The sequence below is a fragment of the Triticum dicoccoides genome, chromosome 3B (assembly GCF_002162155.2).
Source record: "Triticum dicoccoides isolate Atlit2015 ecotype Zavitan chromosome 3B, WEW_v2.0, whole genome shotgun sequence".
Classification (NCBI taxonomy): Eukaryota; Viridiplantae; Streptophyta; class Magnoliopsida; order Poales; family Poaceae; genus Triticum; species Triticum dicoccoides.
The window spans coordinates 51418536-51435518 of record NC_041385.1 but is presented as its reverse complement, the minus strand read 5'-3'; the positions used below and the strand labels follow the sequence as shown (position 1 = coordinate 51435518).

General features: G+C 50.3%; 1 protein-coding gene across 2 annotated transcripts; it reads right to left on the bottom strand.

The window, feature by feature from the left end:
• Positions 1 to 3840: 3840 nt before the first annotated feature.
• LOC119274650 (myosin-17-like) lies at positions 3841 to 8883 on the bottom strand. 2 transcript variants are annotated; one of them, XM_037555366.1, is made up of 20 exons: positions 8585 to 8883; positions 8206 to 8505; positions 7924 to 8118; positions 7577 to 7818; positions 7376 to 7495; positions 7072 to 7293; positions 6780 to 6919; positions 6558 to 6675; positions 6404 to 6481; positions 6264 to 6320; positions 6004 to 6165; positions 5790 to 5933; positions 5492 to 5695; positions 5271 to 5408; positions 5115 to 5185; positions 4914 to 5013; positions 4722 to 4835; positions 4541 to 4621; positions 4349 to 4443; positions 3841 to 4227 (listed from the first exon to the last, which is right to left on the bottom strand). In XM_037555366.1, exons 3-20 carry the CDS (start codon positions 8027 to 8029, stop codon positions 4116 to 4118), a joined length of 2304 nt encoding a protein of 767 aa, XP_037411263.1. In that variant the 5' UTR covers positions 8030 to 8118; positions 8206 to 8505; positions 8585 to 8883; the 3' UTR covers positions 3841 to 4115. The 2 variants fall into 2 exon arrangements, with proteins under 2 accessions (XP_037411263.1, XP_037411261.1); XM_037555364.1 differs by having other exon boundaries at positions 8206 to 8475.
• Positions 8884 to 16983: the final 8100 nt, after the last annotated feature.

Genomic DNA, 16983 nt, shown 5'->3' with positions numbered 1-16983 from the left:
TGCGCCGACAATGAACTAAGCGCTGAGGGCGGTTTGGCACCCAGCCCCCAGGCGCCGAATTCAGCCCAGATTTCGGCCCAAATATGTCTAAAAACGGCCCGATAACTGCGTGAATCGACGCGGTTCGGCGGGTTTCGGCGTGATTTTTCGCAAACAAATAGGAGTCAATTAGATCCTCACATAGTTCGGCGTGTTTCGACGTGTTTCATTACATAAATCAAATAGTTCACTACAAATTATATCGTTTAACAAATAAAAACTCAAGTTTCATCACATGTCATTCCCGGCCTCGCCCTTGAGCCTCCATAGGTGCTCCACCAGATCGTGTTGCAGTTCTTCATGCACCTGCGGGTCTCGGATCTCCTGACGCATATTGAGGTACGTAGTCAGTCCAGTTTGCCGGTAGCTGATGATTAACTTGGGCAAGATGACCCTGCCTGTGGTATGGTTCAGTGTCAAACACCGGCTCTTCCTGTTCGCTCTTGATGATCATGTTATGCAAGATGATATAGCAAGTCATGATCTCCGTATGCAAGCATCCTCACAGCTGTCGTCCACTTCTGGATCGAGGTGAATCCAAGTGTGCCGGTGCAATCCTTCTTGCACTTGAAATAGCTGTCGAACTCCCGGATGGAATTTACAAACCGGAGGAAAAGCTTTCGGCTCATCCGATAACGGCGTCGAAATGTTTTCTCGCCGTGCAATGGAGCGTCGGTGAAGTAGTCCGAGTAGAGCATGCAGTAGCCTTCCAGATGATGCTGGTTCTTAGCTTTCACCCGCCCTAGCGTCGAGCCACCTCGCAACGGCTACTCACTGCTCGCGAGCAGGCCGGCGAGGGCGGCGAGCACCATGAGATGCTCCTGCTCCTGGACGCCGACTTCGGCTTCCTCATCCAGCAACGCCGCCAGCGCCTCCTCACCTTTGGAGTCCATCACCGGGCCGGGCAATTCACCGAACAACTTGTGGGCGAGGGTGGGCGCAAGCCCGCCGGCGTACAGGCCCTGCGCGGCCGGAGCGCCGGAAAAGGAGCCCGGGACGGCGGCGAAGAGGCTGCCTCGGCGACGCTCCTTCTTTTTTCCGGCTGGAGACGGTCTACCTAGCTGCGGCGGGCAGTGGTCGGCGCCGGGATCGACAGTGTGGCGCAGGGTGGCGGCCAAGCGCGGGGAAGGGGGGGAGGGGGGCAGGAGGGCGAATCTGGGCGGGTGGATTGACTTTTCTCTTGTCAATGTGGCCCCAGGAACACTTTTCCTTGCGCCGGAGCCCCCGAGCGCCCTCCAGTGCGCCAGGTTCGGCCTGCGAGCACCAGGCGCAAAAACGGGCCGAGCTGGCGGAATTCGGCGTCCTGGGGGCGCGACTGGGCCATTTTCTCGGTGCCGACGCAAATAAATCATCGGGGGAGGCCGTCCTGGGGGCGCGACTGAAGATGATCTTATGTGTCACATGTCTGTTCCATGTTATCATGATGGTCACTCGTCCTTTTTCTTTCTTTCTTTGTGGGGGGTCATGACCACTTATCTATGTGATGACCGGTTCGACATCGATCGCATTGTCAGGGTTAGGATGCAATGACAGTCTCATCCTCAAGCGACAGATGCTCAAACGGCGAGAAAAAAAACACACGGTTGTGATGGAAAAAAGCATCACCACTTCAATATCTTGACCACTGTACACATATGCAGCACAGCAAAGTTATGCTGCCTCAAAACCCAAAAATCTCTTTCCTTGTTTTCCTGGAGGTATATATAGTTTTTACATATACAGTTCACTTTTGTACATGAAATTAACTGCACGCTAAACATGTTGAGCGCTCGACATTGAAGCAGTCTAGGTCGTTGAATTGACATGATTTGATGGCCGAGACTAATTGGATCTGCCCCTTTGGGTCTTTTTATATTGGTATAGATATAGATGAGTTGGGCATGTACACAAGCAATGATCATGAGTTTTTTGTGTACCACTAGTAATCAAGCTTGAGTGCTTTCTCAATTGTTGTTTTTTTCATCTTAATAGAGATGTCGGACTTGCACATTAACACATTGCATGATGATGAGAGGAGAAAGAAAAGGAAGAGGGCAGCTGTTGGATTTTTTGTGTCGGTTGTCGCGATAGTTCAACGTACGTATTGTCAGAGGAAGATTAGAGAGGTTGATGATTTCAGTGAGGATGTGGCGGAGATTAGGATGGTCCGATATGTATGTGTATGTGCCAGTTCGCTTCCAAGTTGGGCCGCCGCAGGAAGAACCACCCTGCACGCAGACGCGGCCTACTGGCCCATTTGTGCCACCCCGCGGTCCCAGCGGCTCGCGGGAGGGAGATAGGGGCGAACTCCAGTTTAGTACCACATCGGCAGCGACGGAGATTTGTACTGGTTTATAAGCGTAGCTCTTGCTTCTTTGTCGTCCCTTTGGGGACACCGGGCATAATTGAAATGATAAAGATGAGGTGCTCGCATGGCCCCATCCAAAGGATGAACTCTTCTTTTTTGTACTTGTCCTGCTTTTTTAAACCTTTTTTTTTTCAGATTCGCTAACAGACTTGCTCTTGGGGGGTCATGACCACTTATCTCTGATCACTCATCCTTTTTTTTCTTTGTGGAGGGTCATGACCACTTATCTATGCGATGACCGGTTCGATATCGATCACGTTGGCAGGTTTAGGAAGTACTCCCTCCGTACAGGCTAGGGTTCCAAAAAACTACCGAATTTATTTTTTTCGCTGATAACTACCAAGTGAGGGGTTGGTTGTTTCAAAAAACCCCAAATCCTCTTTGTTAAAAAATTAAACATGTTTATGACAAATCAGGCCCGCCACTAAACGCACCGTTTGGTTGACTGTTTGATTGACCGTTAACTGACATGTGGGGGCCACATGTCAGCTTCTCTTTCCTTCTCTCCTCTTCCTCCTGTACTCTCTCTCTCTCTCTCTCGCTCTCTCTCTCTGTCTTATCTTCAACCTGACCGGCGACCATGTCCCTTCCCTCACATGCCCAGGCCTCCGGCGACCCTCTCCCCTCCCCTGTCACGCCCACCCCGCCGGCGACCCGCTCCCTCCCCTCGCGCGCCCACCTCGCCGGTGACCCGCTCCCTGCCCTCGCGCGCCCACCTCGCCGGTGACCCGCTCCCTCCCCTCGTGCGCCCACCTCGTGCGACCCGCTCCCTTCCCTCAGGTCGCCACACCGCCGCGCGCCATGGGGAGCCGCCTGGGGCGCCGCCAGCCATGGGTCTCCGCTCGGGTCCGCGCTGCCGCCCGCCATGGGGAGCCACCTGGGGGTCGCCGCAGGCGAGGCCGAGCGTGGCGGTGACCAGAGGCGAGGGGCGGCGGCCACAGGCGAGGGGCGGCGTGGCGGCGGCCACAAGCGAGGGGCGGCGTGGCGGCGTGGATCCGGCCACTTCGGGCGCGGCTAGCCGGCCGCAGGCGGTGCACGGCGTCGGCCCGGAGGAGGTGGCAGCGCTGCCATGGCGGGTGCACCGAAGGACCTGATTGCTTTTTTTTAAAACTTCCAGGGACCTGATTGCTTTTTTAGAAAATTTTCAGGGACCCGATTGCTTTTTCAGACACTGGCATGTGGCCCCCACATGTCAGTTAACGGTCAATCAAACGGTCAACCAAATGATGCGTTTAGTGGCGGGTCCAATCTGTCATAAACATGTTTAATTTTTTAACAAAGAGGATTTGGAGTTTTTTGAAACAGCCAACCCCTCACTTGGTAGTTATCAGCGAAAAAAATAAATTCGGTAGTTTTTTGGAACCCTAACCTGTAAAGTAGTAGTTTTATGCTATTTACTCTATATTATGAGACGGAGGGAGTACATATAGTCTCAAGTGACAGACGCTCAACCATCATCATCAAAACCCAAAATCTCTTTCCTTGTTTTCCTGGATGTACATATAGTTACATTACAAATACAGCTCACTTTTGTACAAGTCGGTCCGTACACGCAAACGCAACCAAGAACCACTCAAACATCCAACACAAGGAAAACAAAAACCAAACCAAAAAAACCTGCCAGAAAAGGGAAAGGAAAACCGGTTTTTATGTACCCAAAAAACCAAGCCAAAACTGTGGTATGTATGTATATATATCACGCGCTATGTATGTACATCACCAGAACCGTTCAGGCTTCGAACGGGGAGCCGTTCTTGTCCTGGATCAGCGGCGGCAGATCCATGTCTGCTATGTCCACGTGCACCATCAGCCTCGCGATGTCGTCCACGGAGAACGGTATGCTGCATCAAGAGATGAACGGCGAGTTTTCGGAACGAATGAGGAAAGCAGATCCTAGCATCCCAAACAGGGCCAGTGAAGTGAACAGGAAAAGAAAGGGGAGGGTGGTGCTTTGCTTGGAACCTGAAATCATCGTCCAGGAGGAAAGAGTTGATGTCGTCTTGCACTGATGGGCTGCTCGATCCCCCGATCATCTTAGCTCGCATGCTCGCAACGACCTGCGGTTTCAACGGATCATTATTATTCACTGCGGGAAATGGTAAGAGATGCAAAATGCATATTCCTGTCAAGATCATGTGTGTTGAAGTAGCATACATCTGATGGGATGCCCAAGGTTCCAAACTTGTCGTCGCAGTACATCGTGCTGATCCGGTACAGTTGCTGCATGCTGAGTGCCTATTCACAGGACAGAGACGTGGTATCCAAGAAAGTTAATGAAATGAGAAGGATGGTTATGATTAAGAAAGCAGTAAGGATCACTAAGGTCCAGGCTTACCGGGCAGAAATCGTCGGTGATCTCTTTGAGAGACTTGCTGTGCTTCTCTTCGAGTATTAAGAGCGTGACTGCCTGCCGAATATGCTTCAGTTCATCCCAGGATGAACCTGCATACTGTTTACAGATGAAGGTTGGTTACCAGCTGCTTCCTGTGAGATCTCTAGTGAAACAATGGGGGAGAAATGTTGTCACCTCTTCCGTTAGCCAATGGCACCAATGCTCCAGCTCATCCAGCCCTGCTTTGACATACTCCCCGTTACTGAATGAGCAGCACTCGCGCCGTAGCAGGAGACTGCAATTGACCCAACAATATATATCATTTGAGCTTATCTGTTCATGGCACTAGTTTTAACATACATGAATGAAGAGTAGTAGTGCACATGCTGCACGTACCTGTTAAATAGTTGCACATTGATGAACGAAAATACTTGGGTGAACAACTTGCAGATCAGGAACGGAGGCACCTGCAAATGCGTTACCGCAAAAGAATGCGAAATGAGACGTGTTTCGAATAACAACAGTAGCCGGTGATACTGTTCTGGTGCGTACGTAATTAGATTTTAAAACGTTGAGGGAATTCGTCAGGATCTTGATAATGCTCTGCCAATGTGCCATGGAGGCTTGTTGTGCCATGTCTGTTCCTTGAGAGCCTGTTCCTCTGGGGCTGACGACGAATGTTCTCGGTGCCTAGAGAAGGTATTTAATTTCATCACTTAGTCTTTGAGCTTCCATCAAATGCTAATGAGAATTGGCAGACGTGCAGCGCTTACCTGAATACACAGCCCAAGCAGAGACGACAGCTCCTTCTTGAGGTCGTGCCTGATCACTCCATAGACCTTCTCCAACAATGCCGTGAGCTGTTGCTTGAAAGCAAGAGCTGGGTACTTGGCTTCAACCTGGGAAATGTCAGTCAGCGCACCGACCAACCGTCCATCGGAAACTGAACGCTCAGGGTGACCAGGAGCTTGGTTTTCCTGGAATTTTCCAACTCGGTATTGAGTACATAATTTCAGGTTTGTTGATAACATCGACTAACGATGAAGCGGAGAAGTTCTATAAAATGATTACCTTTGGTGAGTTGAGGGACGATGGTCTTCGCCTCTGACGCGCCAAGGCAGCTGAACCAGTGGTTTTCAGTGTCCTTTGGAGAAGCAGCAGCAGTGTGCATGAATTGGATAGCCAATATGCTAATTTTTCATTGCTGTCTCGCGCCTTGCAGGAGAAGACAAAACATCATGTCTCCATTTTTATCAATTATGTGCACCATGTCAATGTCACGTACCTCAATTGCAGCACTTATCTTCTGAATAATGCGGTCAAAAACAGTGGTTCTGTCCTCTTCAAATGATCTCCAGTGGACCAGGCAGCGGTAGATGAGGTACGCAGCGATAGGCCTTCCGGTCGAGAATCCCAGATCTTCAGATATGCACTTGATCAGCAGCTCCTAGATTTTTCAGAAGCATTAGAAACGTCACAAAATTGCATCACATGAATTGTGATGCTGCTCCAAGCTTATCCAAGAGTTCGGAACCTGAATCCTACCTGCTGCTGTTTCTCAGCTTCAGCATCATTTGAGCCAGGCAGTTCAGCATTGTCATCCTAGTTAAGAGATCCCACAGGGTCAAATTAGCAACGCATCCCACCAAAAATATTGATCAACATAACTGTAGGACCATACATACGTCGTGAATATCGCCGTTCCTGTCCACTATCATAGGCTTAACGACACCATTTGTTGTTTTCTCATTCAATGGAGTTGCCTGTCAACATGCACAAACATGCTTTAGTATACTGATGATCATGATTATAGATATAATGCTTTTTGATTATGCGTACCTGAAGATCATGTGCTCTGTGGTTTTCACTAGATGGTGACTTGACCGAAGGGGTCGATGCAACGGCCTGTCTAAGCATTCTGTTTTCTGCTTCGAGGTCGGAAGCTTTCTCCTCCATCCTGTTCAACAGCCGTGCGAAATATCCGAATTCATCATCGTTAACTCGCAGGAAAGCCAGCATGCATTGTGCAGCATTTGTAAATATGCAAACAAAAATTGCAACCTTTTGACGGAATCTTGCAGCGTTTTGTTCTTAATCTCCTGCACTCCAAGCAACCTAGCCAGTTTCTCATTCCTCAGTTCAGCCTTTGCCAGGGCCTTCTTGGCGTCAATGGTGGCCTGCATTTCTGCTCCCAGCAACCCCTGCAGCCCACACACACACAGACACACACACAAAAAAAAGCAAGAGCACGTTAGTCTCTGCATTTATCTGAACTGACCACATATCAGAAATTCATGTGACTGAACATAGCACATTGCACAATCTCTGATGGAGCATTGGCGTGAGAGACCACCTTGAGTCGGTCAACTTCGGCGTTCCATGAGTTAACCTTGTCAGCATCCTCCACCCACACCACAGTCTCCTTGATCACCGGAGGCGCCTCCGCTATCGCCTTGACCGCCGCCTCACGCTCGGCGATGACCCTCACCTCCGCGTCCTCGACCGCCTGCTGCAGCACATCCACCATCTCATGTAGCCTGCAGATCTCATCCAGCCTCTCCCTCTCAACGTTGGCCTGCACATTTCAACAAATTCAGATGACCAATCACCACTCAAGCTGACTTGGAGTGGAAGATGAGGAGGAGTCAGGAGAGGACCAGTCTGAGCTTGCCGAGCTGCCTCCTCGCAATGCTCTGCCTCCAAGCGCACTGGCAGATCACCGAGGCCCTCTTCATGGCCAGATAGTTCCACAGCGCCCTGCGCGCGCGCCATTGCGCCTTTTGACAAAATGTCCATCGTCAGAGAACTGCGACACACACCAGTACAACTACTACAGTTGACTGCATCATGTTAGTTACCTGGATGTATACGGCTGCTCTGCTCTGCCGCCGGAGGAGGAGGTCGCGGCGAGCCGCCATGGCCCGGAACGCCGACTGCACGGTGACCGCGGCGGCGGCGCGCCGCTGCAGCCGCGACTTGTGCCATGACAGGCAGGAGCGGCGCAGGTTCTTCTGGACCAAGAAGGCCAAGAGGAGCAGCAGCGCCGGGCGCCCCGCCACCTGCCACCTTGCCAGCCAGCTATGCCTCTGAACAAAAGCCTCTGCGAAACACAGACCAAGGATCGAAACGGGTCACAAGCGAGCTCGATCGACGGCGGCAAGCCGGCAATCTATCAAGAACGGTCTGAGATCGATCGGTGACTCACTGAAGAGAATTTGCAGCCAGGCGATGAGACGCCGCGCCGGGTTGTCCGCCTGCGCGCGCGCCGGCCTGGTGACCGCGGCCAGCTCCCGCCTCCGATCTCCGTCCATGATCTCGATGAGGTTCCTTCTTCTTCTTCTTCTTCTTCTTCTCCTTCTCAAGATGTTGCGGGTGGATCATGGACACATGGGTGTGAGATCTGGGTGGTCAACAGACAGAGTTACACGATCAGAGTAGGTGGGTGAGCATGAAAAACATGATCGGTGATGCCTGCTTGCTGGCTTACCGGCGTGTGAGATGAGATGAGATGCGATGCGTTGCTCGATCTCATGAGCAGAGATCGCATCGTCTTGCAGTTGCAGCAGCCGGCAGCTGCATCCTGACAGCCTCTCCCAGCTCCGGTGGCTACTTTCCCTTGGCTTGGCCTGAGCCTGACTTCCTCTTTATGTTGGTACAATGACGTGCCACCTCAAAACATTTTTTACGCAAGGAAAATAGGGAAAGGGGCAGAGAAAATCTCTGGAGCGCGAAGGACGCGAGGAGCTGCGGCCCGGGTCTGGACAAATTCAGAGTTCGTACCGAAAATCTAGTCAAATTCGATGTAGATTCGTCTAAATCGGAGATGCAGAGCAACCATGGCGGGGGGGATCAGGGTGGTGGGGTACCTCTCTCGGGAGAAGGTGGCGGGCTCAGCGGCCGAGCGCCAGAGCGGACCGGGCAGGCAGGCCGCGGGCGTGAGTGCGGCCCGGCGGTGGCTCCGTCCGGCCGGCGACGGCTCGGCTTGCGGCGGATCGAAATCGGAGCGGAGCAGTCGCAGCCTGGCAGGGGAGCACAGCGGGGTGGCCGGGTCGGAAGCTGGGTTGACTGACCCCTGTGCGCGGGGCTGCGTCCGGGACAAGCAGGGGAGCAACCACCTCTCAAAGCATTATTGCTCCAATGGAAAAAGGCGGAAGGGGGAAAGAAAATGTCATGGACATCCACATTCCCATGGGAGAGAAAAAGCTTCAGGCTTGACTGGTGCGCGCCGACGGCGAAATCCGCATTTTGATTATTTTAGCGTAGGGAGGAATTTGGCAAAGTTTTGGTAGGCCCGTGCCTTCCGCCACTTCGCCTCGACCCGGTGCGCCGCCAGCCACGACCACCACCTCGAAGGAGAAGGAGGCAGGAGTGGAGGTGGTGGTCGGCTGGTCGCCTCGCCGTGCCACTCTGTGCCTCGGTACGTAATCATGTGCACGATGTAATACCTTGGACCCTATTAGCTGGCGAACATTGGTTAGGGAGGTGGCATATTCCAACGGTTTCGTCGCAGTTTTAGTTGTGAGGAAGTGGTGAGGAGTATATTTTCTTTGGGCGAGATGACAGTTTCTTACCGAGAAGGCAATTTTCTTTTAAAAACTACTCCCTCCGTTCGGAATTACTCGTCTCGAAAATGGATGTATCTAGAACTAAAATACGTCTAAATACTGTTAAAATGTGAGATGGGCCTAGAGCCCATATGACAATTTCAGATTTGATCTCTAAGGGCCCATGTAGGTGGCATGACAAGGTGGTGGGAAGTTTAGTCCCACCATGCTAGTGGAAGGAAAGTTGGAGTGGTTTATAAGGGTGGCTCTTCTACATGCTATTGGAGCTTGAGAAGAGAAGAGGCCCTCGCGCACTCCTCCTCCTCCGCTCGCCTCGCCGCGGGTTGCGGGATTGAGCTGAGCCGAGCTCACTCCTATGCGCTTCTTTTTGCCGGTCAGGAACGGAGAGTCTTTGACAGGTAGGGCCACGATCTGAGACGTCGGATCGTGGGCTACCGACTTGGACGTGGGTTCAGCCCACGTCTCTCCACGCGCGGCCGCACATATATATGTGGGGCGCTGCCAACCCTAGCCGCCGCGAAACAGAACGCATCTCCGCCTCCACGCCCACGTCGTTCCTCTACTGCTGCTGCCGCCGGCGACTCCATCCCGTTCACCGCGTACACGGTTGACGGGAGAGCAGGTCTCCGAAACTCCATCTCTCTGGTTCCTGTACGGGAGAGAGGCGAATAGGTTTTTGGGAAGCGACTACGCGACTGCTCGCCTCCGATCCACTACTTCCTCTACATCCGCGCCGTCTCCGTCATCACCATGTCCAGCGCTGCCGAACGCGCCGCCGCCGAGAAGACCGAGGCCGACAAGAAGGCCGCCGAGGACGCTCTTGCTGCTGCTGTCACCGCGGCAGCGGCTTCTGCATGGCCTACTGGAGGGTATACCGCATTTATCCCTCTCCTGATAATTTTTGTATTAGCAGTGCTAGCATCATGTGTAGATTTGTCTACTATTTGCATAGAACATGCTCGTTTAGATCAGTACCAGTATGTTGTTAGTTCTGTGAATGCCATGCTAGTTATCTACTTATGGATTAAATTAGTCGAAAAATTGCCTATTTTCTTAGCAATCCAAAAACCTATTATGTGTAGGAATTTTTCGGCAAGTGGCTTTGCCGCAGCACTGAAACCGGATAAGTTTACCGGTACATATTTTAAGCGTTGGCAGACAAAGACCACTTTATGGCTCACGGCTATGAACGTGTTCTGGGTCACCGGGGTGTCCACGGGAACGATTGCTCCTGAACAGGAGAAGGCGTCAGGGAGGCAACCATTGTGTTTCTCGGAGAAGTTCTTAGCGTGATCGGAGATAAACTGGTCGACGCATATTTACATGTGCATGTCGCCAAGGACTTGTGGGAGGCGCTCGAATCTAAGTTCGGGGCCGCCGATGCAGGGAGCGAGATGTATATTATAGAGCAGTTCCACGATTACAAGATGGTCGAGAACCGTCCTGTACTGGAGCAGGCTCATGAGATAATATGCATTGTTAAGGAGCTTGAGCTTCTGAAGTGCGAGTTACCGGGCAAGTTTGTCGCGGGCTGCATAATCGCTAACCTCCCCAATTCCTGGAGGAACTTTGCCACCACTTTGAAATATCAGAGACGTGAATTCTCTGTGGAGGATGTCATTGGTCATCTGAGTATTGAGCAGAATTCGAGGGCAAAGGACTCGCACGGAAAAGGGGCCGAAGGGACTTCTGTTGCCAACATGGTGAACCAGAGGAACTTCAACTCCCACAAGTTCAAGGGAAAGAATGGTGTCCAATAGAATACCGACTTCAAGAAGAAGGGTAAGAAGACCTTCAAGAAGAACAAGAAGGATGAGGGCTGCTTTACTTGTGGTTCGGCTAAACATTGGGCCAACAAGTGCCCAAACAAGTTTAAGAAGTCAGGACAGGACTCCAAGTCTGTCAACATGATTGTGGACAACAATGAGAATGGTGCATCTGGGTACGGTAATTTATTTACTGTTTTTTCAGTGTTTCAGCCTACCGATTGGTGGGTGGATACAGGTGCAGGTGTTCATGTGTGTGCTGACATTTCATTGTTCTCTTCTTACCAGGTCACAGGCCACGGGTCCGTATTGATGGGGAATGGCGCAAGTGCTTCTGTTCATGGTGTTGGCACGGTCGATCTGAAGTTTACTTCGGGAAGGATCGTGCAGCTGAAGAACGTGCAGCATGTCCCCGCCATCAAGAAGAACCTCGTTAGTGGCTCCCTTCTATGTAGAGAAGGGTTTAAGTTGGTATTCGAGTCTAATAAATTAGTTGTTACTAAGTATGGACTATTTGTTGGAAAAGGTTATGAGAGCGGAGGGATGTTCCGCCTTTCCCTCGCAGATTTCTGTAATAAAGTCGTGAACCATATTCATTCGAGTGTTAATGAATCTGAGGTTTGGCATTCACGTCTTTGTCACATAAGTTTCGGTGTTATGACGCGGCTAGCTAAGTTGGATTTAATCCCGAGTTTCACTTTAGCCAAAGGTTCTAAGTGCCTGTTATGTGTGCAAGCTAAGCAACCTCGCCAGCCTCACAAGGCCGCGGAGGAGAGACACTTGGCACCATTAGAACTCATACATTCTGATCTTTGTGAGATGAACGGTGTATTGACTAAAGGTGGAAAGAAATACTTCATGACATTGATAGATGATTCCACTAGATATTGCTATGTGTATCTGTTAAATACTAAAGATGAGGCTCTACACTACTTTAAAATCTATAAGGCAGAAGTTGAGAATCAACTTGAAAAGAAAATTAAACGATTCCGTTCAGATCGTGGTGGAGAGTACTTCTCGAGTGATTTTGATTCTTTCTGTGTGGAACACGACATTATTCATGAGAGGACGCCTCCCTATTCACCCCGGTCAAATGGGGTTGCCGAGCGGAAAAACCGTACTCTAACTGATCTGGTTAACGCCATGTTAGATACGTCGGGTTTATCCAAGGCATGGTGGGGGGAGGCTATATTGATGGCATGTCATGTCCTGAATAAAGTTCCGATAAAGGATAATGAGATCACTCCCTATGAGAGATGGGCAAAGAGAAGGACAACACTCTCGTACTTGCGTACTTGGGGCTGTTTGGCGAAAGTCAACGTGTCGATCCCCAAAAAGCATAAGCTTGGACCCAAGACTGTGGACTGCGTTAATTTGGGCTACGCTAAGAACAGCGTTGGCTATAGATTTCTAGTAGTGAAATCCGAGTTACCTGACCAGAAGGTCGGTACAATCATAGAGTCTAAGGATGCTACATTCTTTGAGGATATTTTTCCTATGAGAGATATGCAAAGCACTTCTAGACAGGAATCTGAGGAGACTCGTGAGCCTGCCATTCCTATGGAATATTATGAACGAACACATGATGAAAATCCCGAGGAGGATGACGAGGAAACCCTTGGTAGGGGCAAGAGACAAAGGACTGCAAAGACCTTTGGTGATGATTTCTTCATTTACCTCGTGGATGATACTCTCACTTCTATTTCAGAAGCGTATGCCTCTCCAGAAGCTGACTACTAGAAGGATGCGGTCCGTAGCGAGATGGATTCCATCATGGCTAACGGGACATGGGACATCACTGAGTGTCCCTATGGTTGCAAACCATTGGGATGTAAGTGGGTGTTCAAGAAAAAGCTTAGGCCCGATGGTACGATTGAAAAGTACAAGGCTAGGCTTGTGGCCAAGGGCTATGACCAGAAAGAAGATGAAGATTTCTTCGTTACTTATTCACCTGTGGCTAGACTGACCACCATTCGAGTATTACTCTCGTTGGCGGCTCACATGGTCTTCTCGTCCATCAAATGGATGTTAAGACGGCTTTTCTGAATGGAGAGCTAAATGAGGAAATCTACATGTAACAGCCAGATGGCTTTGTGATAGATAGTCAGGAAAGAAAGGTGTGTAGGTTGCTGAAATCTTTATATGGCCTGAAGCAAGCACCTAAGCAATGTCATGATAAGTTCAATACAACTCTGACATCTGTTGGTTTCGTTGTTAATGAGGCTGACAAATGTGTATACTATCACCATGGTGGGGGCGAAGGAGTTATACTGTGCTTGTATGTTGATGACATTCTGATATTCGGAACAAACCTCAAAGTCATTGAGGAGGTCAAATCGTTTCTGTCTCAGAACTTTGAGATGAAGGACCTTGGTGTGGCTGATGTTATCTTGAACATCAAGCTACTGAGAGATAATGAGGGTGGGATCACACTTCTGCAATCCCATTATGTTGAGAAGGTGTTGAGTCGTTTTGGATATTCGGACTGCACACCATCTCAAACACCATATGATCCTAGCGTGTTGATTCGAAAGTCCAAAGGCATGGCTAAAGATCAATTGAGATACTCTCAAATCATTGGTTCACTGATGTACCTAGCGAGCGCAACGAGGCCTGACATCGCGTTTGCTGTGAGCAAACTGAGCCGGTTTGTTTCCAAACCAGGTGATGTACATTGGCATGCTGTTGAAAGAGTTATGCGCTATCTAAAAGGTACTATGAACTATGGACTTCACTATACCGGAGACCCGTCGGTACTTGAAGGGTATAGTGATGCGAATTGGATCTCTGATGCTGATGAGATGAAGGCCACAACTGGTATATGTTTACTCTTGGAGGTGGCGCTGTTTCCTGGAAGTCTTGCAAGCAAACGATCTTAACGAGATCGACAATGGAAGCAGAATTAACATCATTAGACACTTCTGGTGTTGAAGCAGGATGGCTTCGAGATCTTTTGATGGACTTGCCACTGGTTGATAAACCGGTTCCGGCTATCCTTATGAACTGTGATAATCAGACTGTCATCACCAAGGTGAAGAGTTCAAAGGACAACATGAAGTCCAACAAACACATAAGAATGAGATTAAAAGCTGTCAGAAAATTAAGAAACTCCGGAGTGATAGCGCTGGACTATGTCCATACGGCTATGAATCTGGCAGATCCCTTTACGAAAGGGCTATCGCGTGTAGTGATAGATAGTGCATCGAGGGAGATGGGTATGAGACCCACATGAGTTGCCATGGTGGTAACCCAACCTATGTGATCGGAGATCCCGTGAAGTAGGACCTGGGAAAACAAGTCAGTGGTGAACTGAGGAGAGTAACTTTACTAACCCACTCCGTTGGAGATGCAATACTCTCGGAAACTGTATGGAAGGATGACTACTGTCTTAATGTGTTCCAAGGCTTATATGTATAAGCAAGATGCTATCCTACAGAGCGATCTTTGGAGAAATACACCTATGTGAGCCCGACTGCTAGTCACAGTCTATGAGATTGGGGTGATCTCTAGTAAGCTCATGAATAGGCCAGGAGTGTGACTTATATGCTCCACCCGAGGGGTCAGCCTTCGGCAGCCCAGTACTAGTAAGACATGTGGTGAAACTTCTTTACGCCAAACTGACAATTCAAGGCATAGTCCATTGTTCAGTTGTGAAGGAGTGTAGCTACTTGCTCTAGGTGAAGCTCAACCTTAACAGGTCTTCACTGAAACACTAGTATATCAAAACAACGTTTGAAACAAAGGACAAAGTGGGCCCCTGAGATCTGGTGGGGGATTGTTGAAATGTGAGATGGGCCTAGAGCCCATATGACAGTTTCAGATTTGATCTCTAAGGGCCCATGTAGGTGGCATGACAAGGTGGTGGGAAGTTTAGTCCCACCATGCTAGTGGAAGGAAAGTTGGAGTGGTTTATAAGGGTGGCTCTTCTACATGCTATTGGAGCTTGAGAAGAGAAGAGGCCCTCGCGCACTCCTCCTCCTCCGCTTGCCTCGCCACGCCACGCCTCGTCACGACGCGCTGCGGGTTGCGGGATTGAGCTGAGCCGAGCTCACTCCTATGCGCTTCTTTTTGCCGGTCAGGAACAGAGAGTCTTTGATAGGTAGGGCCACGATCTGAGACGTCGGATCGTGGGCTACCGACTTGGACGTGGGTTCAGCCCACGTCTCTCCACGCGCGGCTGCACATATATATGTGGGGCGCTGCCAACCCTAGCCGCCGCGAAACAGAACGCATCTCCGCCTCCACGCCCACGTCGTTCCTCTGCTGCTGCCGCCGCCGGCGACTCCATCCCGTTCACCGCGTACATGGTTGACGGGAGAGCAGGTCTCCGAAACTCCATCTCTCTGGTTCCTGTACGGGAGAGAGGCGAATAGGTTTTTGGGAAGCGACTACGCGACTGCTCGCCTCCGATCCACTACTTCCTCTACATCCGCGCCGTCTCCGTCATCACCATGTCCAGCGCCGCCGAACGCGCCGCCGCCGAGAAGACCGAGGCCGACAAGAAGGCTGCCGAGGACGCTTCTGCTGCTGCTGTCACCGCGGCAGCGGCTTCTGCATGGCCTACTGGAGGGTATACCGCATTTATCCCTCTCCTGATAATTTCTGTATTAGCAGTGCTAGCATCATGTGTAGATTTGTCTACTATTTGCATAGTACGTGCTCGTTTAGATCAGTACCAGTATGTTGTTAGTTCTGTGAATGCCATGCTAGTTATCTACTTATGGATTAAATTAGTCGAAAAATTGCCTATTTTCTTAGCAGATACATTCATTTTCGCGACAAGTAATTCCGAACGGAGGGAGTATCACCGTTTGATCTTTTCTCATAACTAAGGGTCAGTTTTTTGGGTGGCTTTAAAATTAAGCTATTTCTTCCCGGCTTAAAAATAAGCCACCTTCTAAATTTTCTGAGACTTCAAAATCAGTTATTCCATAACTAGTATAGACGCCCCACCGAATAAGAGAGACAATTTATGAAACAAGCTGGGGAGGAGGCAACTTATTTTTTAAACTGGCAAAAGAACTGACCCTGACATCAAATGACGTTCGTTTGCCACCCCCTTCAAACTAATGTTGGCTGGGTAACATTATCGTATATCTTGTGACAAGTGCACGTTATTAGAGGAAGAAAGAATATTTTTTCCATATTTTTTAAGGTTAGATTATATGATTTCTGCTCTATAGATGGGAGATGGGCATCTCCAACACAGACTCTTAAATAGCCCGCAGACGCGTTCGGTTGCTCGAATTCTCGCAAACTGGATGCATATTAGGAGGCTTTACGGGAGTCCGGGCCACCACCATGTACACGCCCAAAAACAGTCCCACTCGGAACTCACATGCGAATGCTTCCCTTCCCACCAAGTTGCATATTGTCGGGTGCCACATTCATGCTGATCCAGAGTGGACGTGACCACTCTGCAGCATGTCGGGCATTGAAGCAACACGCCAACCGAGAGTGCACGCACCGCGTTTAATGCCAACTCAGAGCGACGTGGCTGGGCTAGGCCTCCTACTGTATTGAAGCCAAACTAGCACATCGGCCAAGAAACCAACCGCTCGCGTCCGCATTCAAACCGGTACCCGCTATATAAACACGACAACACATAGCCCAAACTACACAACATATGCCTCTTCTTCCTCCTCCGTCCATGTCCGCCTGCGCGATGACGACCACCGGCAGTGCCCGTCCAATGCACATCAGTTTGGGCTAGCCTTGGCAACGGCTGGCAGGCCCCGCGTACATGAGACATAGAGGCATGACTGCCTCCTAGCTCGCCAGAGGATAGCTCGAAGGATGACGACCGCAAGACGGAGGAGGTGTCCGACAATGAGGTCGAGCTTGCGCTCGTTGCCGCACAGATGCACTACGAGGCCCTCATGGAGTCGGAGGAACAAACGATACAACCTAAGCTGCTGGTCTCCGCGTTCTAGA